This window comes from Chlorocebus sabaeus, chromosome 9 (genome assembly GCF_047675955.1).
Source record: "Chlorocebus sabaeus isolate Y175 chromosome 9, mChlSab1.0.hap1, whole genome shotgun sequence".
Classification (NCBI taxonomy): domain Eukaryota; kingdom Metazoa; phylum Chordata; class Mammalia; order Primates; family Cercopithecidae; genus Chlorocebus; species Chlorocebus sabaeus.
Genome location: NC_132912.1, coordinates 16,927,612 through 16,954,921, shown reverse-complemented (window position 1 = coordinate 16,954,921; position 27,310 = coordinate 16,927,612). Strand labels below are relative to the sequence as shown.

The window sequence follows — 27,310 nt, the reverse complement described above, 5'->3', positions numbered from 1 at the left end:
TCAGAAGGGAAATTGGGGGCAGGAGATTACTGTGAGCTGAGACACCTCAAGTCTTTCATAAATGAAGGGAAGTAACTGGGAGAAAAGTAAATGAGAGTGATGAGAATGGTGAGAATATCTTTGGCCAGAGGTAGAGACCCTGGAAGGAAAACCAGCTTTGAGACGAGGATGGAAGCTGCGGTGGGGAATATGGAGCATCCCTACCTTCCCCTGAGGCTGGCTCCCCACCCTTCCTACTCAACGAACTGTGGAGCATAGGAAAGAACAGCCTCTACCAGGAGGCTGCTGGAGAACCAGGTTTTGCTAAGGCCACAAAGTGGAAAGGCGGGGGATGTATACAGAGAATGACTGACAGTGTGTTTAAAGTTCACAGGATACAGCAAAGTTAGACAAGGACGAAGAGCAGGAGACAGTGGGGAGGCGGGGTGGAAGCCCCGAGCAGTTACAGGAGTTTTGCAAGCAGAGACGGGTGGGGTCTTTCAGTAATTTCCTAAGGACTGCAGATATTAGAGACATTCCTGTGACAGGGAGGCTGCAAATACCCTGACTTTGGTACAACTTGTTTTTACCCAAGAACTGATGGGCATTCGACTGCATTCACTCCAGGCTTTTGAGAGGTGACGAGGGTTGCCCTAGTGTTACAAAGGGGAACCGGGACCTCATGACAGGCCCTGGCTGGCTTGGGGGATGTGCAGTGGAACCAAAGGCTCTGACTAGATTTGCTAAGGGGCGGCAAGGGCTGGATCAGGGCGATGGTGGTGGTTAGTCCCATGGAGCTCAGGACAATGGCAAAAGCCCCAGGAGGAGAGATCCAGTGAGCTCTCAAACAGCCCGGCGATCCTCAGAGCAATGGCACAGGCCTCAGCTAGGAAGTCGCATGAGAGGCGAGGGGTCTTGTTTTCAGCAGGGAAGCGTCTGTGGTTTCAGCAAAAACTTTGCCTCCCCTCCTCCCGCCCCTCTGGGAAGGTACAACTTGTGTCTATTACAAGCCCAATGTGAGTCTTCTTGCAGAGCCCTTCCAACAACAGAGCTAGTTTCCGTGGTTAAATAAGCCATACTTTTATATGCAGTCTAATTTCTGTTATGGCCTGTTCTCTTCTAAAACTAAATCTAGCATGATTTGGCTCCCATTTCAGGGTCACGGAAATTCAAGAATTCAGTTCTGTGGCAGAAATGCTTCAGCTGTGCCAGTGTTTTACTCTTCTATGAGTACTGCAATTGTCATTTTCAAATCTGGACTTGTAAACAGAGACTCTAGAATGAGTTTCACCTATCAGATAGCAGGTGAGCCCTGGAACTTCATCTTTTATTCAGAAAAGCTGCCATGATCATTACAATTATTCCTAGAATAATTACAATTATTTCTAGAATTGACCCCTGTCAGTAAATTAGGATTTGTTAACAAAAACCACACCCATCTCTTAACTAGAACCCAGGCCCAATTTCGCAAATTACTAAAGTTGGTTTCTAAAGAGATAAAGAGAATATAATACTAACCAAGATGGTTAGAATGCTAGCATTTTCTTCAAAGTATATAGTTGATTTTAAAAATATACCAGTTGTCTTTTTAATTATCCACCTAACCACATTGAATATACATTTTTATTTATAAGAAATATATGTATTTATTTACAAAAGCTTTATCAAAATATAATTCTCATATCATACAATTTACCCATTTAAAGTTTATATTTCAAAGGTTTTTAGTATTTTCACAAAATTGAAAATCTTAGAAAATTATTTTGTAAAAATCAAAAATCCTTGAAAGGGCTACCTGATTACTATCACTGAGAAGTTTATTTTCACAGAACACTTTATTTAGTACTTATTTTGAACTGATTCAAATGAAAGCTGCCTTTGGTTAAAACAAACAAAAGTACTTTTGGTATTTTTTTAACCAAAAACAAACATAAAAAAGGTAAAGAATGATTTGCCACAAATAACTCACCAATGGATTTAAAATCCTTGTGCAAAATTCTGTCTTGGAGGTAGCGTCCTTGTTGAAAAGAGAATCTGAATGCTAGCCACTTCCACCTCCGTGTGATCAGAAAAGTTCAAAGGATGCTCGAGTATTCGTCTTTAAAGGGGAAGGCTCCTGTGTCATGCTTCCCGTAGGGGTGTTTTTGTGAACGAGCCGCTGCATTGCACCTGTGTGTGCCGCTTGCCATTCACTTCACTGCTCAGGGTCTCAATTATCTCAAAGATAAACAAAGAAGCTGGATTACTTTTTTCTAAAGTGTGTTTAAATGTAATGATCTTTTTGAATGATTCCTGTGAAGTTGAAAGAGCACTACATACTGGATTGCATACATTAATTATGCATATTTTTCCTCTAAGATTGCAACAGAGACTATCACAAGGCATTTGGCAACCTGAGGAGCCCTGGATGGCCAGATAACTATAACAATGGCATGGATTGCACCATTACTGTCACGGCCCCCCAGAACCACACCATTTCTCTCTTTTTTCATTCGTTTGGCATCGAGAACTCAGTTGGATGCAGAAACGATTTCTTGGAGGTAACATGCATTTGAATATCATTTGAATGAATTATTTAAAAGATGATGGATCACTTAAGATTTTACATCTTTTCTCTAGTGCTGCTAATACTATACGATTCTTATTTGTCTCATTAATTTATTCATTACCCTTTTATTCCCTAAACATTTACAGAGCACCAGTCCAAACACCAGAAATTGGGAACCTCAGGGCCCTCAGGAGACTCCTAGTCTGGTGGGAAGGACAGATGGGGTATAGTCAATTACAGCACAATGTGTAAAGGACTAACTGGGTCCAGCATGGGTAGGAGTCCCTAACTCAGTCTTGGAATTAGAAGGCTTAAGAGAGCAATATGTAAGTTGAGACATAAAAGGATCAGAGGGAAGTCTAAGGACAACATGCTGATTCTTCACATGAAACTGAATGATACCAAATAGCTCACGTCATTTCCCTGGCAGCTACAGTAAGTTTGGGGCATTGTCAACATCCTCTAAAGACAAGTGTTTCCTTGAATAAGTGCTCCCTGGTCACAGGAGGTGTGCTCTGTCCTTTCTCCACAACTCCAGAGCTTGAATTTGGGCACAGAAGTGACTTTGCTGTTTGCCCATCCTCCACCCACCCACCCTCCACTCCCACCCCAGGACACACAGAGAAAAGCCCCCCTTGCACCTGGAGCAGGCAGAGCCATGCGCCTCTTGGGCTTGAACCTTTGGGGTCCTCCAGTGCCCCCGATGAACTCCCTCTGTGCTCTTTCTGCCCCATCGCCTGCATTGGGCATGTGAGATGGGACATGAACATCATTGCTCATAGGCAGGAGATAGTCTGAATAAGCCTCATCTGATGTGGACCCAGTGTGTGGAACTCAGCACCTGTGTTTTGCCAGAAAACCCCAGAGCTCATGGGGTTGTAAGCTTTGCAAGCTCTGTTGAAAATGCATTCATCCTTAGGAAATGTACTTAGGTGGAACCTAAGAGCCAAGAGCATAAGGGTGCTGAATTCTTCTGTGCGTGGAGTTTAAATCTAAACCTCATCCTGACCGTCTCTCAATTGGCTTTGTTTCACCACACAAGAGTCTTCAGTAAAGTTTCCAAAAAGTGTGCTTGTTCGTCTACACCTGATCTGGAGTTGTATTTTTTTATTTTATTTTATTTTTCTCACTGCCTCTTTGATCAGGACTTCATTCAAAATAAGCTGCCCAAGATGATTTGATCTTTGTAGCATAAACAAATGTACCGGTATATGCAGCAGGCTCCTTTCCTTCTGTGGGAGGATTCTTTCCAGCGGGCTTCTGTTCAGCTGCTAGTTTCTTGGTAGCTTCAGCCTTTGTTCCCAACAAAACATCTTCAGCTTCTTAGCACCAAGGGCCTTCTTTCTTTTCTTTCTTCTTTCTTTTCTCCCCTGCAACCCCCTCATCTGATTTGGCTTCTAGGGCTGCTGTCACCTTCTGCCCAGCCTGGCCAGGAAGGGTGTCCCGGCACATGGTCTTTGCATATGGGTTTAGCTTCAACATGATTCCTGATGCAGAGTTTTATCATCCTGGAAAGCTCTCCCCTTTGGAATTCATCTAAATCCTTCATTAATCAATAGCCTTAACATATAGCACTATAAATAACACTCAGAGGAAGCTCATGCCTTTTCTAAAGGAATACTCGCCATGACAGGAGACCAAAAGATGTATGTAGCAGGAAGGAAATGAAGAGACAAATACAGTTATTCTTTGTGCCGGTCAGGTTATTCAACTTGGACTTATGTACCTCCCCCACCATGGAGATCCAAATATTTATATGAAGTGTAAAGAAAGAATGAGGGGAGTGGGATCTGGAGGAAAGATGGAATAATCTCGTTAGGTTGGAGTCACAGTGCAACTAACTCTTAACTCATTCCAGTTTGAATGGACCATTATTGATCAGAGTCAGCATTTGCCATTTGCCTGATAGATGCTGGGAAGCAAAGCCTTGCTTTCCAGCCATGGAGAGTGAGAACTCCTCCTCCTAGCTGTCCTTCATTACTCCACAGAATGGATCTGAAACTTCCTGTCCCATAAGCAAAGAAAGGAAACCACCACTTAGGCCTCTAAAATGTGGCCCCGTCTTACTCTCAGTGGGAAGATTGTAGGCATAGTTTCTCGGCAGTTGTACCAGGAAGCCTCAGCATTCCGTTCTTGTGAACTGCAGTGGGAACGGAAATGTCTGACTGAGGATTCTTACTGTGTTACTCCCAAGCGAGGGCTGAGCTCTAGACCACGCTTGGAATCTGCTAGTGTTTTCCTGCTTTCACCTCCCCTTTCAGGATCCTCTGACGTCCCAGAGATGCCTGCTGCTCTCGGTGGTCCCATTCCTCCTAGAACAGGACGGTGAATAAGACAAGTTGTCAGCAATGTCAGTGGAAATTAGTATCTTGCTGCTCCTCTCAGAGCAACGGCATTTTAAAAGAGGACCCCACGGGAAAAACACCCAAACTCAAGAGCATAGTGCTGGCAGGTCTTATATATGGCAGCTCTCCCATCTTCTAGTGGATGACTGGCTACTGTGTCATGGCAAGGCTACTTTGTTTAAACACGTAGCAGAATTATCCCCAAAGCACTAAAAAGGCATTATTCTCTCCCATGGGCTACTACACAGACCTAAAAGGAATCTCACCTGATCAACACAGCCCAGCAAGATGTCTTAACTCTGTGACTTAAGATACCAGCAATTAACCAATTAACCAAAGTTTAAACCATGGAATTATAAAGGGAACAGAGGAACTTCCAATATTTTGAATACATAGATCAGTAAAATCAGCATTTCCACATGCCAGTCTGGTTCCAACATACATTGCCTGTGTAACGTTTCTGTAAGAAGCATCGAGAGCCCTCCTGGAAGAAGGACTGGTTGTGAATGCAGGGTAGGAGCCAGGCTGGGGGACAGAAAGTGGTTCAGTTCACAGTGTGGTTCTCTCTCCCCATAAAACACCAACTCATCTCCTGTTTTTATATGTGTCTACTCCAAAATAAGTTGAAACAAAAAAGCAACGAGGCCTCGGAATGTGTTTGTAAAACACATTTAACAACAGACATTGTATAGATTTATAACTCTGTCCTTTGCCCATATAGAAATTCCTTTCATTCTGAACTTTATTATACTTTGCATTGTGTTTTTTCTTAGCCCCTTTATAGCCAAATAATTTTGAATCGGAAACACGTGCACACACACATACACATTGAAAAAGGTGTAATAGTTGACTGGAAACAGAGCAGGCAACATTGCCTCCACCCATCCCCACCTTTTAAAAATTCACTTTACCTACATTCTCCAAAATGTTTCCCCATAAGCAAAGGCTGCAGGATCACAGCACAAACTATGGCATAAAAAAGCTGCCTGGTGTTTTAATTACTATAGGTTAACAGATATTTCTGAATCAAAATGCAAGTGTTTTTTGATCTACATGTGGAACATTTTTCCCCTTTGCAGGTGAAGGTGACTTCTGCATGTATTTTCAGAAAACCCTTCATTCTTAACTATAAAAAAGACAAAGCTTTTCCAAACAGTGTCGTCATTCAAATTGTCTCCCATTTTAATGTATATACCTTAGAGAAGAAAGTGTAAGGTTAATAATGAATGACTCCTTCCTAAAGGTGAGAAATGGAAGTAACAGCAATTCACCATTACTGGGCAAGTACTGTGGAACTCTGCTGCCAAACCCTGTCTTCTCTCAAAATAATGCACTATACCTACGATTTAAGAGTGACAGTGTAACTTCTGATCGTGGATATGAAATCATCTGGACTTCATCACCCTCTGGTAAGACATTTGCACTTTGTACGGGAAAGCAGTGTGAGAAAACCATGAGGTGTCTAATAGAAAAAGGCAAAGTAACCTTATATTTTTAGCTACCTGTGTACCTGATTAGTTTATGTTAAGAATAGAGATTTTTAACCATGAAAGTACAGATTACCTTTTTTTTTTTTTTTGAAATGGAGTCTCGCTCTGTCACCCAGGCTGGAGTGCAGTGGTGTGATCTTGGCTCACTGCAACCTCCACCTCCTGGGTTCAAGTGATTCTCCTACCTCAGTCTCCCAAGTAGCTGAGATTACAGGCATACCGCCACCATGCCCAGCTAATGTTTGTATTTTTAGTAGAGACAGGGTTTCCCCATATTGGCCAGGCTGGTCCCAAACTCCTGACCTCAGGTGATCCACCCGCGTCAGCCTCGCAAAGTGCTGGGATTACAGGCATGAGCCACTGCGCCCGGCCAGATTACTTTAAATTCTACATTTATTCATTATTTCTGTTTATAAAAGAATATATGTTGATATATGAAGCATATATAAGGTAAGGTATGAAGATTTAAAGATTCCTTGGTAAATTAAGTTTTGTTAGACTTTTTGACTAAGGAAGTTCTTTGAGAATTTAAAGAAAAACTTTTACCAAAAATCCAACTTATGAACACATTCTGGCATATATAGAAGTGGTTGTGCTTCTCGCAGGCCCTGACATTTCCTGACGGTGCTGGAGAGAAATTGCTTTTGTAGGGTAGTAAGTATCTTCTCACATTTTGGTTGACTGTTTATCAAACAGCTAAAGAAAATTTAAGTCATGTCAATACATTTAATGCAAGAGAGGAGAAATACCTTTATGAAGTGTCCCGAAATACCAAAATACCTTCAAAATAAGAAAGATAAACAGAACTCACTTTAAATATCTTAAGAAAAAGGTTCTATTAAGACAATTGTGGTAATGGAATCTTGGCACCGAAAGGAAGCTTAAAGATGACCACCAATGCTCAAATTTTATCGACGAGCAAGTAAAACACCAAGATTAAGCTAGGTGCTGTGGCTCACGCCTATAATACCTGGGAGACCAAGGCGGGTGGATCACCTGAGGTCAGGAGTTCCAGACCAGCGTGGTCCACATGGTGAAACCCCGTCTCCGCTAAAAATACAAAAATTAACTGGGTGTAGATCCCAGCTACTGGGGAGGCTGAGACTGGAGAATCACTTCAACTTGGGAGATGGAGGCTGTAGTGAGCCGAGATCACACCACTGCACTCCAGCCTGGGTGACAGAGCAAGACTCCGTCTCAAAAAACAAAACAAAACAAAACAAAAAACACCATGGACCTGGGAGGCAGAGCTTGAAGTGAGCCAAGATCGTGCCACTGCTCTCCAGCCTGGGCGACAGAGCAAGACTCCATCTCAAAAAACTAAAACAAAAACAGAACCCACCAAGATTAATGAGTTGCCCAAAATGCTCCACTAGACTGAGATGGAGGTGGGATTAGGTCGTGGTAGTCAGAGGCCCAGCCACGTGCTCTGGAACTGTACCAACCAGCTTCTTCCTGTCCCCGAGATGACCTGGATCTCCACAGATAGGCAGTCTAAATCATGACAGCCTTCATATACAGATTAACAGATGGAACAAATTTACACCAAAACTTGAAGTATTTGACCTTAAGTATGTCAGTTATTAGCCCAGTAAAGTCACTGTTATAATGAAGTCATTCCTGCCACCACCTACAATAACACACTCCCTCTTGGTTTAGTGCTGAATTTTACTTCTAATTTTACATCACTCGCATCATTAGCATCAACTCAGGGCACCCAAACATCTCTACACCATCGAAAGCACACAGAGAACAACTTGATTTTCTTCCGCAGTTTATCAAGGTTTTTTTTTTTTTTTTTTTTCCATTCTGCTCTCAACACCCAGTTTTAAAGTACAGTCCTGGAGGAAGTTGTCCCCGGGTGGTGAAATGCATGCAAAGGCACGTGTGTGGAGGATGGAAGAGGTGGAGGTGGCAATGGGAAGACAGGGGAAGGGAGGAGAAAGGGTGCAGCCCAAAGAAGAGGAACAGGAAAAGGGGTTTCTGCCTCCATTATTCTCGCAGAGAGTCTCAGCACCTTAAGAAAATAAAATCGTATTGCCTCACAAGCCAGACTGGACGGCTTATATGTTGTTGAATCAAACTTCCTGTCCTGTTTTCCTTGCAGGATGTGGTGGAACTCTCTATGGAGACAGAGGCTCATTCACCAGCCCTGGCTATCCAGGCACCTACCCAAACAACACGCACTGTGAATGGGCCCTAGTGGCTCCTGCTGGAAGGCTTGTCACCGTCAACTTCCACTTTATCAGCATTGACGATCCAGGAGACTGTGTACAGAACTATCTCACACTCTACGATGGGCCCAACGCCAACTCTCCATCCTCTGGACCATACTGTGGAGGCGTGAGTAAAACACACATTTTATATTCCCATTTGTTGTTTTTAGACAATGAGAGTCACTTAGTGTAGACTTTTTTTTTTTTTTTTTTGAGATGGAATTTCGCTCTTGTCGCCCAGACTGGAGTGCAGTGGCACGCAATCTCGGCTCACTGCAATCTCTGCCTCCCAGGTTCAAGCTATTCTGCCTCAGCCTCCTGAGTAGCTGGGATTACAGGTGCCAGCTGTGTGCTTTCTGTGCATCACGCCACCACGCCCGGCTAATTTTTGTACTTTTAGTAGAGACGGGGTTTCGCCATGTTGACCAGGCTGGTCTCAAACTTCTGACATCAGGTGATCTGCCCACTTCGGCCTCCGAAAGTGCTGGGATTACAGGGGTGAGCCACTGCTCCCGGCCTAGTGTAGACTTCTAAAGGCAGACACTTGCAGAGTAGGAAGCACAGCCTTTAACAAATTGAGCAGTTTTCCGACTTGCCTTTGTATTCTGGGAGCATGAATGCCATCTGGTGGACATTGCGTTAAATTGCTACTAAGAGTTACCAAAATCGGCTCTGTGTCAGATCACCTGTGGAGTTACTTACATTAGACTTTCAGTTGCCACCAAAACCCACTGAATCGGGAGTCACAACATGCTGTTTTTTTAAAAAAGCTCCTCTGTGACGTCAGTGCACTGCCTCGGGTTGAATACCCATGTTTATTTCTGCATAAATAGAACTATAGAAAATTTGGACACCTGGCTCTATTTTATCTACTTCTTGCTGAAAACTGCAGTAATTCTTTGAAGAAATGGTGACTGATAGTTTGTTTTCGTAAAGCTCTGGTATCTTCCCTAAACAACAACTCAGAATCTGACATTGATTCAATATTGCAGGCATCTGTGCTTACGATCCTCTCATTTGACGTGCAAGTAGATACTTAAAGAGCGTAAAGGCTCACACCTGTAATCCCAACACTTTGGGAGGCCCAGGCAGGTGGATCACTTGAGGTCAGAAGTTTGAGACTAGACTGGCCAACATGGGGAAATCCCGTCTCTACTAAAAATACAAAAATTAGCTGGCATAGTGGCACATGCCTGTAATCCCAGCTACAAGGGAGGCTGAGGCAAAAGAATTGCTTGAGCCCGGGAGGCGGAAGTTGCAGTAAGCTGAGATGGCGCCACTCCACTCCAACCTGGGCAACACAGCCAGACTCAATCTCAAAAAACAAGAGAGTAAGTAAGGGAAAATTGGCTGTTGGCAAGCAGGTATCTGTTTCTGATTTTTCTGCCATTTAATCATCTTAGGCTTTGTAATCAAACTAGACAGAAAACTGTATCAGCTGGAAATCTAGATGGTTTTTAAAACATAACTTACTAGTTATAAAATTGATAAATGTTGTTTTCAGAAGTATCAGAAAATAGACTAATTTTTCTAAAACCCTGGGCAGTCTCATATATTCTTAACACCTTTCTTTGAATATATTTGCATCTATTTTTCATGCACATTTTTTACTGTTTGATGGTGTGGTTTTTCCACTTAACCAATATATCATTAGTATCTTATATCAATAAAAACACTCGTGCATCATATTTAAGTTTTGGAGAGTATTCCATTGCATGAGTGTGGCCTAATTTATTTAACGAAGCCCCTCTAAGTGGACATCTAGGTCTCTTGAACTTTTTGCAACTACAGACAACACTTAATAAACTTTTTGGTAGTGATATCTTTATACATATAGTTATATTACTTGGTGAGAAATGGTAATCACAGGACCAGCAGACACTGTATTACCGGGATGCACAGAAAGCACACAGAGAGAGACCCCAGTAAATGTGCCACACATCAGATTTAGAAGCTAATCAGCTCTTAGACATTGAATTGAAATTTACAAACATTTCAAAAGGGAGGAAAAGAGACAATTTTAACAATACAGTGACTTTATATTGGTAGGGTTTTTTTTTTGTGGGCGTGGTTTTCAGCGGCTTGCAAACATACAACCCCATTTGATCCCCAGAGTGACAATACCATAAGGTGGAAAGAACAAGTATATCCTGGTCTTGTATAAACCGAGTCCAGGTTTTTACTGGACAAGTATAAACCGAGTCACTGAGAGAAGTGACGGCCATTTAATCCAATGCCACGTTAAGTTGAAATATATAGCGAGATACATCAATTTTTTTAAACTGTTGGTGTTCACAGTATTTTCCCAGTTTTACATTTTCTTTTATGAATGTGGATATAATTTCACGTGTAATTGTTGTTTTTTACCACCGATTTAACACTTTATAAATGTTAAACATAAATGAAAAAATGTAAAACATAGGTATAACACATGAAGTCAATTTACATACAGAGGTAGCTCTTATTTTGCTAATATTTACATACTTACAACTTTTTATAAGTTGTAATATTTTGCTAATATTTACATAATACAACTTTTACATTTTACATACATATTTACATGCATATTTACATACATACAAAAGTTGTATGCTTTTGTATGTATACTCCGGTGTACAATTCAACTTTTTGTATATGTAAATATGCATGCAAATATGTATATTAAATTTAAATTTGTAATATTTACATACACACAATATTTACATACATACAATTTACATACAGAGGTAGCTCCTCATTTTGCTAATATAAACACAAACCATGATTTGGAGATATTTTATATTATGGTAAATACCATTGTTCACAGGGAAATCCTATATCCCTTGCAGCTACAGAATATGAACATCTAGCAAATCAAAGAATAACGGGAAAAACAAGGAGAATCAAAGGGGATTCTAAACCTTCTGTTGACTGTCCATATTAGTTTGTCAATATAAAATAAGTTGTTGACATTTGGAAGCATTTTTAAATGGAAGTAAAAAGTAGGTATGCGTAGGAATAAAAATATTGTATATTCCTTGATATATCTCTTACAGAGAAAAATCTACACTCACTTGAGTAAGTGAGTGTCTTGGAAATAAGTCTGTGTTTTGGTGACTTGGGGTAGGGCTGAGGCAGGAAAAGCCAGGAATGTAAGCATGGTGAGAGCAGGGCTTTTTGCCTGTTTTGCTCATTTTTTAATGTCCCTACTACTAAAACGAATACCTGCAGTGTGGCAGTGCCTTGATCAATATTTGCCAAATGAATGACTAGAAAGTGAGAGACAGCAGGGACCCATGTATCCCCCCCAGCATACACACAAACACACACTGTTCCACAGAAGTATATGAAAATAAATCTCAAGAGGAAACGACAAACATTGAGGATGAAAATAGTATGTTTTACTTAATATAATCATTTTAATTCCATATGTGTTTCAGAAAAATTAAATTTGCAGTAAGAACTTGAATAAGAAGTTCAAATGTTTTGACAACAGTTTTATTGAGATATAATTTATAGACCATATATTTACATACATACAATTTACATACCATATAATTCATCTCCTTTTTTTTTTTTTAATTTTTTATTTTTTTTTGAGACGGAGTCTTGCTCTGTCACCCAGGCTAGAGTGCAGTGGCCGGATCTCAGCTCACTGCAACCTCCGCCTCCCGGGTTTACGCCATTCTCCCACCTCAGCCTCCCGAGTAGCTGGGACTACAGGCGCCGCCACCTCGCCCGGCTAGTTTTTTGTATTTCTTAGTAGAGACGGGGTTTCACTGTGTTAGCCAGGATGGTCTTGATCTCCTGACCTCGTGATTCGCCCGTCTCGGCCTCCCAAAGTGCTGGGATTACAGGCTTCAGCCACCGTGCCCGGCCCAATTCATCTCCTAAAAGTATACAATTCAGTGGTTTTTAGTAGATTCACAGAGCTGTGTGCACAGCCAATTTTGGGACACTTTCATTCCTCATTACCCCTCAAAAGAAACCCTGTACCCATTAGCAGTCCTTCCCCATTTTCCCTCAACTCCCCACGCCCAGAAATATTCCTTTGTAAAGTATTTGCATTCATTCTTGGCAAGGCTACTTCAAGAAATATATGCAGGTTCACCGTAAATTCTATCAAGTTTCTTTACGTGGTACTTTGTTTCTAGGCTAACATTTCTAGAAAAACGTTCAAATATGTGAAACATATAATTTGATACTTTGTTTTTTCAATTTTAGGACACCAGCATAGCTCCCTTCGTGGCTTCCTCCAATCAGGTCTTCATAAAATTTCATGCTGATTATGCACGGCATCCCTCCGCTTTCCGATTAACTTGGCACAGCTAAGCGGGTAACAACTCATGTTCACTCAGCACTTCCCCTCTGCAGCACGCTGGACAGGACTCCGCCATCTTTATACACGACCCGGGCTGATGCCACAGAGAATAAGCTGAACTTTTATGTTTTTCACCAAGCCATGGATAGAATCGATATTTGTAGGCCAGGCATGGTGGCTCACGCCCCTGTATTCTCAGCACTTTGGGAGGCCGAGGCAGATGGATCACCTGTGGTCAGGAGGTTGAGACCAGTCTGGCCAACATGGTGAAACCCCATCTCTACTAAAAATACAAAAATTAGCCAGGCGTGGTGGCAGGCGCCTGTAATCCCAGCCACTTGAGAGGCTGAGGCAGGAGAATTGCTTGAACCCAGGAGGCAGAGCTTGCAGTGAGCTGAGATCACACCACTGCACTCCAGCCTGGGTGACACAGTGAGACAACATCTCAAAAAAAAAAAAAAAAAAAAGAATCAATATTTGTACATTTTCTCGAACATAGAACATAGCTTCTTTAGTCTTGAGTGTGCATTTCATTCTAATATTTTGAGCTGAATTTAAAAAAACTTTGAAAGACTTGGAAATGATTATGGCATATATGATATACATTTTTAAAAGTTAGTAATAATAGCCAGGGGCAGTGGCTCATACCTGTAATCCCAGCACACTGGGAGGCCATGGGGGGAGGATTGCTTGAACCTAGGAGTTTGAGACCAGCCTGGGCAACAAAGTGAGACCTTATTTCTACAAAAAATCAAAAAATTAGCCAGGCATGGTGGCATGCACCTGTGGTTCCAGCTACACAGGAGGTTGAAGCAGGAGGATCACTTGAGCCCAGTAGGTTAAGGCTGCAGTGAAACCCTGTGAATTAACCACAGTACTCCAGCCTGGGCAATAGACTGAGACCCTATCTCATAAACGACAACAAGAACAACAAAAGTTAATCATAATATAGAAGCATAAATTTCTTGTGAATGTTCAATTAGGCATAATAAACATTATTGAATTGTACACAATTATGCTGCATTAATTTTTTGACTTATTAAAACTCTGTCTTTCACTATGGGGCATATATAAATTTTCAAGTTTAATTTTTATATTTTGGCAAAGAATTCAATATATACATGAATCTTCCAGAGCATCAGTTCTGGAGCCAAGCTGCCTGAGTTTGAATTTTGACTGTACTAGTTAAGTGCTTATATAATTTCTCTGTGCTCAGTTTCTTCATTTGTATAATGGGATTATTTTACCTGTCTCACAGGGTTGCGATCATTAAGTATATATGTGTAAGGACTCAGAACAATACCTGATGCATATCAGGTAATTAGTAAATGCTAGCTTCTATGTCAATTAGTAGTAGTATGACTCGCCTCCCTACCATACAGACATACCTGCTTTTCCCATACTCCTCCAAAGCCAGGCCCAAGTCTCACCTATATTTACCTTTTGCCATGCCCCTAGGTCAATCTGAGCTTCTCCAAAGACCTTGCCTTAACTGCAGAGAAATTTGCTATAACCTCTGAATTCTCTATTTCCCTCCCATTTGCCTCAAACTTCTGTTTCTCCTGGCTATGCTGAGAAACATTTCTTCATTTATCCCCAGGACCATGTACTCTCCTGGTTATTTAATTTCTCTGAGTATTCTCCACTCTTTTCACACAGAGTGTGAAGAACAGTGGCCCTCTTCACACAGCTCCACTAGGCAGTGCCCCAGTAGGAACTCAGTGTGGGGCATCCAACCCTGCATTTCCCTGTTACACTGCCCTAGTAGAGGTTTTCTGTGAGGACTCTGCCCCTGCAGAAGGCTTCTTCCTGAAAACCCAGCTTTTTCCATACCACCTCCGAAATCTAGGCAGAAGCTGCCAGGAATCTACCACTCTTGTACTCTGTGTGCCTGCAGGTTTAACACCACGTGGAAGCTGCCAAGGCTTGTGGCTTTCATTCTCCAAATTATCTCTAGCAAGTGGATGCTCCACAGCCTGCTTGAATTCTTCTCCTGAAAAAGCTTTTTCTTTCTCTGCCATATGGCCAGGCTGTAAATCTTCCAAATTTTTACATTTTGCTTTCCTTTTTAATATCAGTTCCAATTTAAAGTCATTTCTTTTCTCCCACATCTGAGCACATGCTATATTAGAAGTAGCCAGCCCAAATCTTGAACACTTTGCTGCTTAGCAATTTTCTCCACCAGATACCCCAGGTTGCCACTCTTTAGTTCAAACTTCCATAGATCCCTAGGGCATGGACAGAATGCAGCCAAGCTCTTTGCTAAGGCATAATATGTGTCACCTTAGCTCCAGTTCCCACTAAGTTCCTCATTACCATCCAAGACAGCCTGGACATCATTATCCATATCACTGTCAGAATTTTAGTCATAACTTTTAACCAGTCTCTAAGAAGTTCCAATTTTTCCCTCATCTTTCTGTCTTCTAAGCCTTCCAAACTCTTCCAGCCTCTACCCATTACCTTGTTCCAAAGTCAGTTCCACATTTTCAGATATCTTTATAACAAAACCCCACTCCTGGTACCAATTTTCTGTTTTAGCTCATTCTTGCATTACTATAAAGAAATACCTGAGACTGGGTAATTTATAAAGAAAAGAGGTTTAATCGGTTCACAGTTCTGTAGGCTTTATAGGAAACATGGTGCTGACATCTACTTGGCTTCTGGGGTGGCTTTGGGAAGCTTATAATCATGGAAGAAGGCGAAGGGGAAACAGGCATGCCACATGGTGAAAGCAAGAGCAAGACAGTGAGAGTAGGGGGCAGGTGCCACACATTTTTGTGACCAGATCTCATGTGAACTCAGAGTGAGAGTTATCACCAAGGGGATGGTCCAAGCCATCCATGAGGGATCCACCCCCATGATCTAAACACTTCCCACCAGGGCCATCTCCAACACTGGGTGTTACAACACAACATGAGATCTGCGCAGGGACAAATATTCAAACTCTATGATACGTTTATGCTCGACCATTGCCTATTCCTTAACACAATATGTTAAGTGAAAATAAACATTATGGTTTGCCATTTAACAAGAAGTAGAAAGTTCAACAGCCCCTCCTCATCTCCAATGTTGGCAGACACGTAACTAGGTGAGGTAGATATGAGCTTCCTTTTCATAAGAAAATTCAAATGCTTTTATAAAGTTTTTCACTGCCTCTAGAAAAGCAGAAGCCTTTACAAAGGAGATTTGCTTTATGTTAATTATGCAAAATCAAGGGTTATTAAGAACATGAGACCAAGTGAATGAAAGAAGCTGAGGAATATATCACTTCATCTTAATCTAATACTCAAATGCCAGAGAAATTATTTCTGGACAGAGTATGGAGCCACATAAATAAAACACTCTCACCTTAAAAATTCAGCTACTTGGGAGGCTGAGGCAGGAGAATCATTTAAGCCTGAGAGGCGGAGGTTTCAGTAAGCCAACATTGTGCCACTGCACTCCAGTGTGGGTTACAGAGTGAGACTCCATCTCAAAAAAACAACAACAACAAAAATTCCTGCTCCTTTTTTGTATTATGGATAGATATATCAGCTTTATGGGTGACAATTCTATTGGAAAGGACGGTGAATGCAATGAATAACACCATCAAATCCAAAAGGTCTTGATAAGCTAGAACAATGGGCCAATTGTAACAGATGAAATGTGACAGATATAAGATCTTCCTCTTTTATCAAAAAATGAAGTGCAAAGGTACGGAATCCAGGGAAAGTTTAACAATAACATGAAATAACATAGTACTTTTCTGAAAGCAAGATTAACATGATGTCGCTGTCAAAAAAATGATGCTTTGATCATGGACTGCATCATTAGAGTAACGGTATCATTTCCACTCAGAAGGGCATGCTTTTCTAGGAGGCATATTGGAATATCCGGGAGGTGTGTACCTGAAATTGAGGAAAGCATATTTTAAAATTAAAAATACAGAAAGAAGAGACAAAATGAAGCTTTACAAAATCTTCCAGGCTAGGCATCTAGGAAACAAGTAGTGATTCTTTAGTGGGTTAGGGGATGGTCAGGCTTGGGAGAAGATTTTCATGTATAGCAAAGGGAAGTAGTTATTGAGTAATTCAGTGTTTGAGTAATTCAGCTGGAAGAAGGAGAAAAGAGTCGACTCTACTCTCATTAGTGAGACCCATTGTATATCCTCTGGTTCTGCTTTACATTTAATTCACTTGTTTCCAAATGTTTATTGAGCATCAGCTATGTGACGTGTACTAAATGCACCGAGGATAAAGCAGAGAACAAGACAGCCATACAAGACTTATCAGCTGAAGTCTCCCGACTTCACAAAGCACACTCCCAGCTCCATCTGCTTGATTTCCTGAGCCAGTCCCAAAGCAAAAACCTTAATATTCTTATCTGGTGAAGCATACATTGAGCCACCTTCCCGGATCTAATGGCCAAGGGATAAGTTTCCTGATTCCAAATTGTGTCACCATGAAGTTTCACTGCTAGCAATCAGGACCCTGAACAGACTAACAATCATCCTAGCAAATTCATCAAACCTGAGTTTTGGTGTGGGAACCCTGATTGACAGCTGGTCAGTCAGAAGTATAGGTGACAGTCAACCTAAATTGTTGTGGAAAGGAACACTTCACTTGTGGGATTTGACTGTAAGTTGAGGTAGACAGTATCAGAATTCAGTCCAACTGTAAGACACCTAGCTGGTGTCTGCTGGAGAATTGTTTCACGTGTGGGGGACTCTCTGGTGTCAGAAGTGTTGAGCCTGTGAGAGTAGCAGAAACAGTTTGGCTTTTCCTGTCTCAAACAGGAGTGAAAACAAATTCCTATGAAACAGGAGTGAATGGAAGCATGCAGCTCAAAATAACTTCGAGAGAGAAATGCGAAGAGAGGAGGGCTGGGACTCTTTCTGTTCCGGGTGTTATCTGGATGTGGGGCTGGCAGGTGCAGTGTGAGGGGCTAAAACCAAAGTCACGAGTTGCCCTAAAATGGCACTCACAATCCACTGTTTCCCTCCAGCCCCAAAAGGTAGCCAGGTGATGACCTGCAAGCATTAGTTGGGTTCTTACTTCTAAAGAAATTCAACTATCAGTCTAGGGATCTAGGAGGAAAACAATACACACAAACAAGAGACCACTCCAGCTATCTAGAAAAACCAGTTCAGATCTTCACACTTGAACTCAAAAGGACAACCAAGAGTCAATCACCAGAGAGGGGAAGAATCTTTCTTTTCTAAGGGAAAGACTAGATAAATACACGTAAGAATGGACCCTTGAAGAAACATAACTGAGTGAACAGAAGAGAGGTTTAAAAACTATTATCCTCAGTGATACTTGAGAAGAGAGTACATTCATGAAACAAACGCAGGGTTTTATTATAGAGAAGACTGCGGCCGGCAGTCCAATAGGACTGGTGTCCTTAGAAGAGGAAGAGACACCAACGGTGTCCTGGAGGGACACCAAGAGAAGACAGTCATCCACAAGGCAAGGGGAGAGGCCACAGGATAAATAAAATCTGCTGGCACCTTCATCTTGAACTTCCAGGATTGTGAGAAATTTCTGTCGTTTAAGCCATCCAGGCTGTGGTATATTGTTAGGACAGCCCTAGCCGACTAACACAGGTACTAACGTCTTCAGCCTACATAGTCAAGATTCACTATTAGAAATTGATGGAACAAGAAATATTCTGATTTTTTCAAAACAGGACTTTTGCTTTAAAAGAGTTAATGATTCAAGAAATAAATATGTTAGGAGATTACCTTGCCAACTAATACGTATAGATGAAATTATGAAGTTAGAAAATCATCAGTGGATGCTAAAACTAGTGGGTAAAAATTAGATGAGGAATGGGACGTGATCAAGTAGCACCTCCCCTCAGCATTGTTCTTAATCATAAAGAAAAAAATAGTAACTTTATGGTGAAGAAACCTGGCAGACACTACCTTACCTAAGTGAACATCACCTATACTTGGAGTAACCGATGTCATCTGTACCTTGATATCATACAGTGGAAAAGACACATCGCTTTAGTGGTGTTTCTCCAAAAATTCAGAACCCAAAAGGGAACATCAAACTCACTTTAAAGGATATTCCACACAACACCTGGTCTGTACTCTTAGATAATGTCTAGTTCAATAAACATAAAAGCCAAGAACGGTTCCAGATCAAAGAAGACTAATGCAGGAATGACCCTTTCATCTGGAATGTTTTTTACGCAATAAATGTTCGCTTTTAAGAGTGCAGATCCTTTTTTTATCCAATTGGTTCGGAGCTATAATTACATGATTTTACCACATCTTCTTAAGGCTTTGATCCCTGCTACAATCTACAATATATACATGCGTATGTGTGGTATCCGTCTATCATCAATTTAGGTGACAATAGGAGAAAAGTGCCTGGTGCCAATCTTTCCGTAGCATGAAATACTCTCTCAGGACAGGGTTTTTGGTGAGAGAGGCATAGGATATTCCTGGGTGACTGCGACTGGGTCAGGAAATAGTGAGGCAGAGGGCAGCACTTTTGCTAGAACTTAAAATTTGGTTGCTTTTGGAAGAGGAAGCGGGAGATTCCTGGAAGCCAGAACGTCACGTCTCACAGGTGTAAATCATAGTTGGGAAAGACACATCGCTTTAGTAGTGTTTTCAAACGACTTTTGAAATAGTAGGGTTTTACTTGTAGCTTCTAGCCCTGAGGGTAGTTCCTGCTGCTCAAGAGCAAAAGGGTCAGGGTTTGTAAAAGCCAGCCTTAGAAACCCTATTGAAAAAGATTTCCAGCAGGGCGCTGGGGAAACGCAGACAGCGCCGGAATCCCTGCCTGGAGAAGCTCTTAACAGGACGGGAAGCTGCGTGCCCCACAAGGTCCCTCAGAGGCACATTGTGGAGACGGGACGCAGGGTAGCAACTTCTGGCGAGTGGAGCCGCTATTACAGAAGATAAATATATGGAGGCAATTTACTGCCAGCTTTCGCAACACTCACCCTCAGCCACCACCCTCCCTGACGCGTCACGCCACAAACTTCCCCGCTTCCGCCCACAGCCCTCTGGGCTTCGACCCATCAACTGAGCATGCGCCAAGTCTAGTGCGCACGCGCCAACTTTGGCCCAATCAGAGTTCCAAATCGCGGGGTGGGAGCCACGGGGATAAACTAACCTCAGCGTGGGGCGGGGTCTCGAAGCCGAATAACGAACGTGATTGGCCAGCCTCTAGCACATACTTTTAAGGGCGGAGCCTGGCTCAGAAGCCACGTCTAGCGAGCTGTTCTCCTAATATGGGTAGGGTCGGGCGTGGAGCTGGCAGCTGAGCTGTGTGCGCCTGCGCGGGGCGCCGAGACAGGGCGTGTCCGCGGTTCAGTGCCGGTGTTTCGGGGAGCGAGGGCATCTCTCGCAGCCAGAGTGCGTCCTGCTGAAGCCTGTGGTTGCACGCCCACCCTCTTAGGGGCTACCTTCCTCGGTGAGTGTGTGCGGCGTGGCACTTGGGGTTGCTTCTCTCTGCGTTGCTGGAGCGGGGCTGCACCCTTCCCACTCCCCTACCCTACCCCATCCCCTCCCTGCACCCGGACCAACCCCTGGGACGCCCTCGGACGCCCACCCGCTCCAACCCTGTGGAAGCCTCAGAGTGGCAGCGAAGACCTCTTTCCTTTCCGCCCCTGCGCTTGCTGCCATCGCCCACGTGTTTTGTTGTTTGGTGCAGACCATGTCCAAGTCTCTGAAGAAGTTGGTGGAGGAGAGCCGGGAGAAGAATCAGCCCGAAGTGGACATGAGTGACCGGGGCATCTCCAACATGCTGGATGTCAACGGCCTCTGTGAGTTCTCGGGCAGGACCCTCCCGTGGATGAGCCGGAAGGCTTTCTAAGTTTGTCAGTTCACTTCTGGTCCTGCTGTGAGCGATTGTACTGGTTTAGACCCCAGCCCCTGCTTGTAAACATCACTTGTCAGGGGCTTCGCGCAGAGGGTTTGCAGTAGGATTTGTTCTGTTCCACCTGGAAAACGATCCTGAGAGTCCACAATGAGAATCACAGGCAGCTGTGCCTCATCGGTTGTCTCTGCTCTATGGCATTGAGGTGGATTTTCCACATAGTTTGCTTAATAGCCACTTTATTTTTAATTGAGAATTAATTTTGAGTCCTTCCTGTCTCCTAATAGTCTGTGTCCATGAACAAATGACACACAAAAGTTCCATGATTAATAAGCATTCTTGTGCCTGGAGCAGTTTAAGCATTTCTTGAATCTTTACGTTCTTCTGCGTATTTGTTCTCCGAACTTGGTTCAGGCTTTTCTTACCTCCTCAGGCTGTGATGAAATCCTCCTAACTTGCCCTCTTGCCTTCAGTTTCACTGCCCAGTTTAATCACCGGGTCACTTTCAGTATTATTTTCCTGTAACCCCCGTCTGTGGTGTTACCCTCTCCCTTAAAATCAGGGATTGCAAATTCACGTGCCTGCAAGTGAGGATGGTCAGGGGCGGTCATGGACTAGGTGATAGGTATCCCACCTGAAGGGGCCAGCTGCCGCACCCGCTACTCTGACACATGTCGGCATAGGAATGTTGGCCCAGTGTGCCAGATTATTAAAGGAGTTAAGATTCTATATTTTTATGTGAAATTTGCTAATTTTTAGATGTTGGCTAGTAATTTCAATATTTGAAAAACCTGTGATAAGGGAGCGAAAGCACTTCCTCGGGCTGACGTGGCTTTGGTTTAAACCCTCTCCACATTTCTCCAGGTTGTCTGTTACCGACGGTAATGCTCCAGGTTTCTTGGCGTGATGGACAAGGCCTTTCTGAGTCTGAACACAACCTTACCCTTCCATGCAGTTGCCATTCCAGCCATTCTGAACCTATTGCCCTATCTGGACCAGAGCCTACTCGTTCAGACCTTGGTGCCTTTACGAATTTTGTTTTCCCTCCTTCTCAGTCTTTTGCACCCGAAATCCTTTTACTTCTCAGAGTCAGCTTAGACTATCACCACCTGTGTAAAATCTTCTCCGTCTGCACCAAGCTAACATAGCCACTCCCTCTCCTGTGAAGTTGGACATGTGCGTTGCTTTGTGACTCCTGTCACATAGGATTGTATGGAATTTTTTTTTTTTTTTTTTTTTTTTTTTTTTTTTTTTAATCTAGAAGTCTCTCTTCTCTACTGGGGACTTTGGGAAGACAAAAGCCGTGCAATATTCATGCTTGCATTTTCTTTTTTCTTTTATAATAGTGCCTGGAGCACAGCAGATGCTCAAAAATAGTTGAAGAATGAAGAAAATGAAAGAATGATACATTAGGCCTGTGAGTTTGAGATATCAGGTCCAGGATGTGACGAGAGAAGAAGGGAGATGTTCAGGAGACCCTGAGAGGTGATAGATAGCCATTTAGGCATGGAGAGAACGGCAGAGTCCGTTTACTGTGAATCCATGGTTTTCACGGTTTGAAAACCTGCCTGCGACAGAGGTTGGAGTTGATGCTCTTGATATGTCTTGGCAGAAGGAAAAGGGAGGAAACGTAGATTTGTGTTTTGTAGGCTTTATGGAAATACGTGCCATTAAACTGAGTTTGTGTACTAGTGAGCGTCTCAGCCTTGGTGTGTGTTGGTCTCTTGCATTCTGTAAGGGTCCTTGCCGTCAGCAACTGAGCAGATGCCTCTGGAGTTGGATATCTGAGTGTACCATTGCCTCTGCCTGGCTCTGCCATGACCATGGTCATTACTGGGGGCACTGTTGGTACAGAGGAGAAATAGAAGGGGATAAGGAAGATGATGCCTTGTACGGCAGGACTCTTGGCCCTGCGGCTTTCCTCCCTCCAGCGCTCGTTCTCACTGGGTAGATGAGAGGCTGCTTTCAGCACAGGAACTTTATACCCTTCGACTTTTGAAGAGGAGACTTTATGTAATATTTATAAATGGGAGAATGGCTTAGCTATTTCGGTTCAGCTCTGTTATCTCTTTGAAGCTTTGGCTTTTATTAAGGAAGAAAAGATAGCCACTTGCTTCCTGAAATGTATTTCCAGTGTAACACTGGGTGGTGAAAAGCGAGACCATTCTTAAATTTTCCTAAAGAAGTAGCTAACAAAGAATCATAGTACTTTTTGGGAAGTTGGGTGGAAGTGAATCTGGAGATTTCCAGATTCCGCCTCCTCTGGCTTCTGTAGCATTGATCCAAGGCGGCTCTCTGCAAACTGCCTGACCTTGGGACTCCTCGGAGCCTAGGGGGTTCCAGGATGCTCTTCGGAGCCTCCACCAGGGCTGTTCTCAGCAGTGCACGCACAGTGACACAGTGCTTAATATATACAAGTAGTAAAATACTCCACTTGGCTCCATTAATTATAAGTGTAAGAATTTCCCCCCCCCCCCGAAAACAGGGTCTCACTCTGTCACCCAGGCTGGAATGCAGTGGTGCAGTCACAGCTCACTGTGGCCTCAACCTCCCAGGCTCAAGCAATCCTCCCACCTTAGCCTCCTGAGTAGCTGGGACTATAGGTACACACCACCACGCCTGGCTAATGGTTTTATTTTTTATTTTTTTATAGAGATGGGGTCTTGCGATGCTGCCCAGGCTGGCCTCAAGCTTGTGGGCTCAAGGAGTGCCCCCATCTTGGCCTCCTAAAGTGCTGGCATTACAGATGTGAGCCACCACACCCAACCTACATGTTTCTTTACTGATAACATCTTAGCTGTAACCAGGAAGTTTTATGTATTAGTGTCCAGCTTAAACACAAGGAACAGTTAACTTGCATGTACAGAGAATAGCTGTTTCTTGCATCTCAAGCTTTCTTTTCATTCTTACTTTGTTTAATTTCTCAAGAGGTAAGAATTAAGCTTTGAAGATAAAAGTAAGGTTTCGTACTACTAAGCATATGAGATGCCCGTCTTCTTGGGAGAGTTGTATCTTCTAACGCAGCACTTCCTTAGACGCAGCAAATTACCTTTGAAAGATGTTTTGAGGAGTTTAGGTACCAAGAGCTTTCTGATGGGGAAAACTTCTTAGGCTGGAGACAGATACCAGACAGGTTCTACAGTTTTCTAGTAGTCCAGCCAGATTCTAGAAATGCTCACTTCCTACCAGGAGAGGCATAGGAGGGGAACTTAGATTTGGATAGACATGAGTTCAAATTCTGCTACTTAGTACTGTGTAACCTTAGAGAAGCTACTTAACCTCTCTGATCCTCAAGTTCCTTAACAAATGGTAACCTAAGTAACCACTTCATAAGACTAGCTTAATGGTTCATATTAAATACAATAATGCACATTAAATGTTATTAACTAGTTAGTGTTAGATCCGATAATGTACATTAAATGTTAACTATTAATATGAATATCCAGCTATGGGCCTTATGCCTCAGACATACCCAGTTCCAACGTAGTCAATGGCCTGAACCAAGAATTTCGCTTTGTTAACTCGACTGGGTAAGGCATTTGTATCAGGTGTTGGAATTTTTTGTGTGGCTTAGTAGAACCTGTAGTGTTTGGTCCTTTTGCCTAAGGTTCTAATTGATTTAGATAGCTATTTATTTAAAATTTGTCCTAATTTATTTCTTTTCCATCATTTTGTTTACACATGGCATGTAATTTGCACACATATTCTCCTTAAAGCTTCCAAGAAGACCAGTGTGGGCAATAGAGTGAGACCCCACCTCTACAAAACTTAAAACATGAGCTGAGGGTGATGTGCGAGTCTGCAGTCCCAGCTGTTAGGGAGGCTGCCGTGGGAGGATTGCTTGAGCCCAGGAGTTTGAGTTTGTAGTGAGCTATGATCGTGTTACTAGGCGACAGAACAAGACCTCGTCTCTTAAAAAAAAAAAAAAAGCTTCCAAGCATAATCGTAATGCTGCTGATTTTATTCTTTTTATTAAAGAGATTTCACTGCAGAAACTCTTTCCCAGGCAGCAGCTGTCTTCGTCTGGTTGATAAAGTTGATTTTGAAGGGCCCTGTAGTCAGCTTCCATTTCCATAGAGACAGAATCCCAGCTGTAGCCGGAGGAACTTTCTTTCATTTCTCTTATTTAAGTGTTTCCTGGTTTTTTAATCCCTTCAAGTGTAGTGTCCTCTCTGGGTGGTCACGCCTTTATCTTTTTTTTTTCCAAGTTAGACTAAAATATTTTTCAGATAAATCCTCGAAAAGAAAACAACCTGCTTTCAAGGGAGTGATCTTTCTAAAGGAACGGGCAAAATAATAAACAAATATGAGCATGGGTTATCTGGAAGAGCCATCTCAAAAGTCTGTTTAACCTGGAACACATGCTATCCATGTAGACCTGCTTTGGGGGAAAGATAAAAGAGCCAGGGAGAACCTGTAATTTTAGCTATAATCCTTATTAAAATCTTTTAAAATTTTTTTTAATTTTTTTTTTCATTTTTGAGACAGAGTCTTGCTCTGTTGCCCAGGCTGGAGTGCAGTGGCGTGATCTCTGTTCACTGCAGCCTCTACCTCTTGGGTTCAAGTGATTCTCCTGCCTCAGCCTCCCGAGTAGCTGGGATTACAGGCATGCGCCACCATGCCTGGCTAATTTTTGTATTTTTAGTAGAGATGGGGTTTCACCATGTTGGCCAGGCTGGTCTCGAACTTCTGACCTCAGTGATCTGCCCACCTCAGCCTCCCAAAGTTCTGGGATTCCAGGTGTGAGCCACCATGCCCGGCCTTAAAATCGTTTATGTTTTCACTCCTCTAGGTTGTGTGTATGTGCCTACCTTTGTGTTTTCAAACACGCCGCATCTTGACCTGGGGAGCCCTTTTCCTTTTTCTCTCTCCAGTTAGCCCTTGCCCCTGTGTCAGTTAGTGCTTGTTGAAAGAAGGAAGGACTTATCTATTTACATGACTCCATTTCCTGTCACCTCCTCCAGGAAGCCCCTCGAGTATACTCAGTTCTGACCCACCGTCCCATCCAACCTGGTTGAAGTGTCTCTCTACTTGGCGTAGTGCTTGGGAAGGATTTATTGAAGAAAGAATGTTACTGCTTTTAGTTAAGAGATTCAGGTTGGCTAAGGGAGAAAGCATAGCTCTGGAGAAAGAGCAGGTACTCTGCCTCCTTCCTGCAGGCTTCTCCCCAGTTTCCAGAGGGAAGCGGTTTCCAGCTCTCAGGAACAAGATGGAATTGACACCTTCTATTTTTGATTGTGTGATAGGGTTAAAACTGGAAATGTTTCACTGAAACAAAGAGGAGTTGTAGCCCCTTTGGTGTGACTGAACCAGTAATGACATTTGACTGTTTGTCAGTCCTCTGACATTCCGGTCCTAGTAGCCACGGTGGCTTTTTTGTAAGCATCTTTTTTGTTTATTACTAGCTGTGTATCCTTGGGCAAGTTGCTTAACCTCTCTGTGCCTCAGGTGCCTCATCTATAAAATGGGAATAATAAGAGCACCTCGTAGGGTCTTTGTCAGTTAATATCTATAGGGGCCTAGTGTACCACCTGGTACCTGTTGGTCTTAATGCCTGCTATTATTAGTACACTCATGCATTACTTAATGATGGGGATATGTTATGAGAAATGCGTAATAAGATTTTGTCATTGTGTGATCATCACTGAGTGTCCCTACACACACCCAGATGGAGTAGCCTACTACACATCTGGGCTAGATGGTGTGCTTGTGACTAAGGCTTTAGCTTTTAGGCTACAAACCTGTGCAGCATGTGATTGTACGAAATACCATAGGAAATTGTAACACAGTGGCGAGTATTTGTGTCTTTATAGAAAAGATGCAGTAAAAATATAGTACATTGTTGTCATCTCATGGGACCACTGTCATATTTGTGGTCCATTGTTTGTTTGTTTTTTTGAGACAAGGTCTCCCTCTGTTGCCCAGGCTGGACTACAGTGGCGTGATCTCGCCTTATCGTAGCCTCGGCTTCCTGGGCTCAAGTGATCCTCCCGTCTCAGCCTCCCAAGTAATTTAGATTACAGGCACATGCCACCACTCTTGGCAAATTTTTGTAGAGATGGGGTTTTACCATGTCTCCCAGGCTGGTCTTGAACTCCAGATCAAGCGATCTGCCTGCCCTGGCCTCCCTGGTGGTCCATTGTTGAGTGAAACATCATTAAGCTGTATATGACTATTTTAAAAACTGTTTTATCTGTGATGGTATAACAAATGAAAAACAGTATCTCTTTATTTCTTGGAAATCTTGGTGATGGTACTTCTCAGTGGTCTTTGCCCACCTGTCCCATGGTCTCGTCGAACCCGCACACCCACTGCCTTATTCCTCACCTGAGTCAGAATTCCCAGGAGAAGCTGGGTGGCTGGGCGCAGTGTGCTGGGGTCAGGAGGAACAGCCATGGCCACATACTGGCGAGTTCAGAGCTGTGCATAGCCCAGGGGGTGGCTGGGGGAACAGCAGCAGGATTTTTGTTGGGATGTGCTTGTGGCCAAGTTTCTGTTGAAAATGGCAGACATGCTTTGAAAACTGGTAATTTTTCCATTAATAATTAAAATACTCTATGTCCTGTAGTAACTATTGAATTTTTTTTTTAATGATAGGCATTATGTAACCAGAGT

The 27,310-nt window shown here is 42.8% G+C and overlaps 2 protein-coding genes across 4 annotated transcripts in view; both read left to right on the top strand.

Moving 5' to 3' along the window:
• Window positions 1-13,898, top strand: part of CUBN (cubilin) — a 309,569-nt gene extending 295,671 nt beyond the window's left edge. The window contains exons 63-67 of the mRNA XM_008002385.3: window positions 1,137-1,284; window positions 2,338-2,519; window positions 6,116-6,281; window positions 8,470-8,705; window positions 12,782-13,898. Of these exons, the coding sequence (XP_008000576.3) occupies window positions 1,137-1,284; window positions 2,338-2,519; window positions 6,116-6,281; window positions 8,470-8,705; window positions 12,782-12,889 (840 nt within the window). The 3' untranslated portion in view covers window positions 12,890-13,898. The remainder of the gene's footprint in view (window positions 1-1,136; window positions 1,285-2,337; window positions 2,520-6,115; window positions 6,282-8,469; window positions 8,706-12,781) is intronic.
• A 6,251-nt stretch (window positions 13,899-20,149) lies between these two features.
• Window positions 20,150-27,310, top strand: part of RSU1 (Ras suppressor protein 1) — a 230,777-nt gene continuing 223,616 nt past the window's right edge. The window contains exons 1-2 of one of the 3 annotated variants that reach the window (XM_008002372.3): window positions 20,150-20,290; window positions 20,531-20,642. In XM_008002372.3, the coding sequence (XP_008000563.1) occupies window positions 20,534-20,642 (109 nt within the window). In that variant the 5' untranslated portion in view covers window positions 20,150-20,290; window positions 20,531-20,533. The remainder of the gene's footprint in view (window positions 20,291-20,530; window positions 20,643-27,310) is intronic. The other 2 variants (XM_037983371.2, XM_008002375.3) reach the window with 2 other exon arrangements.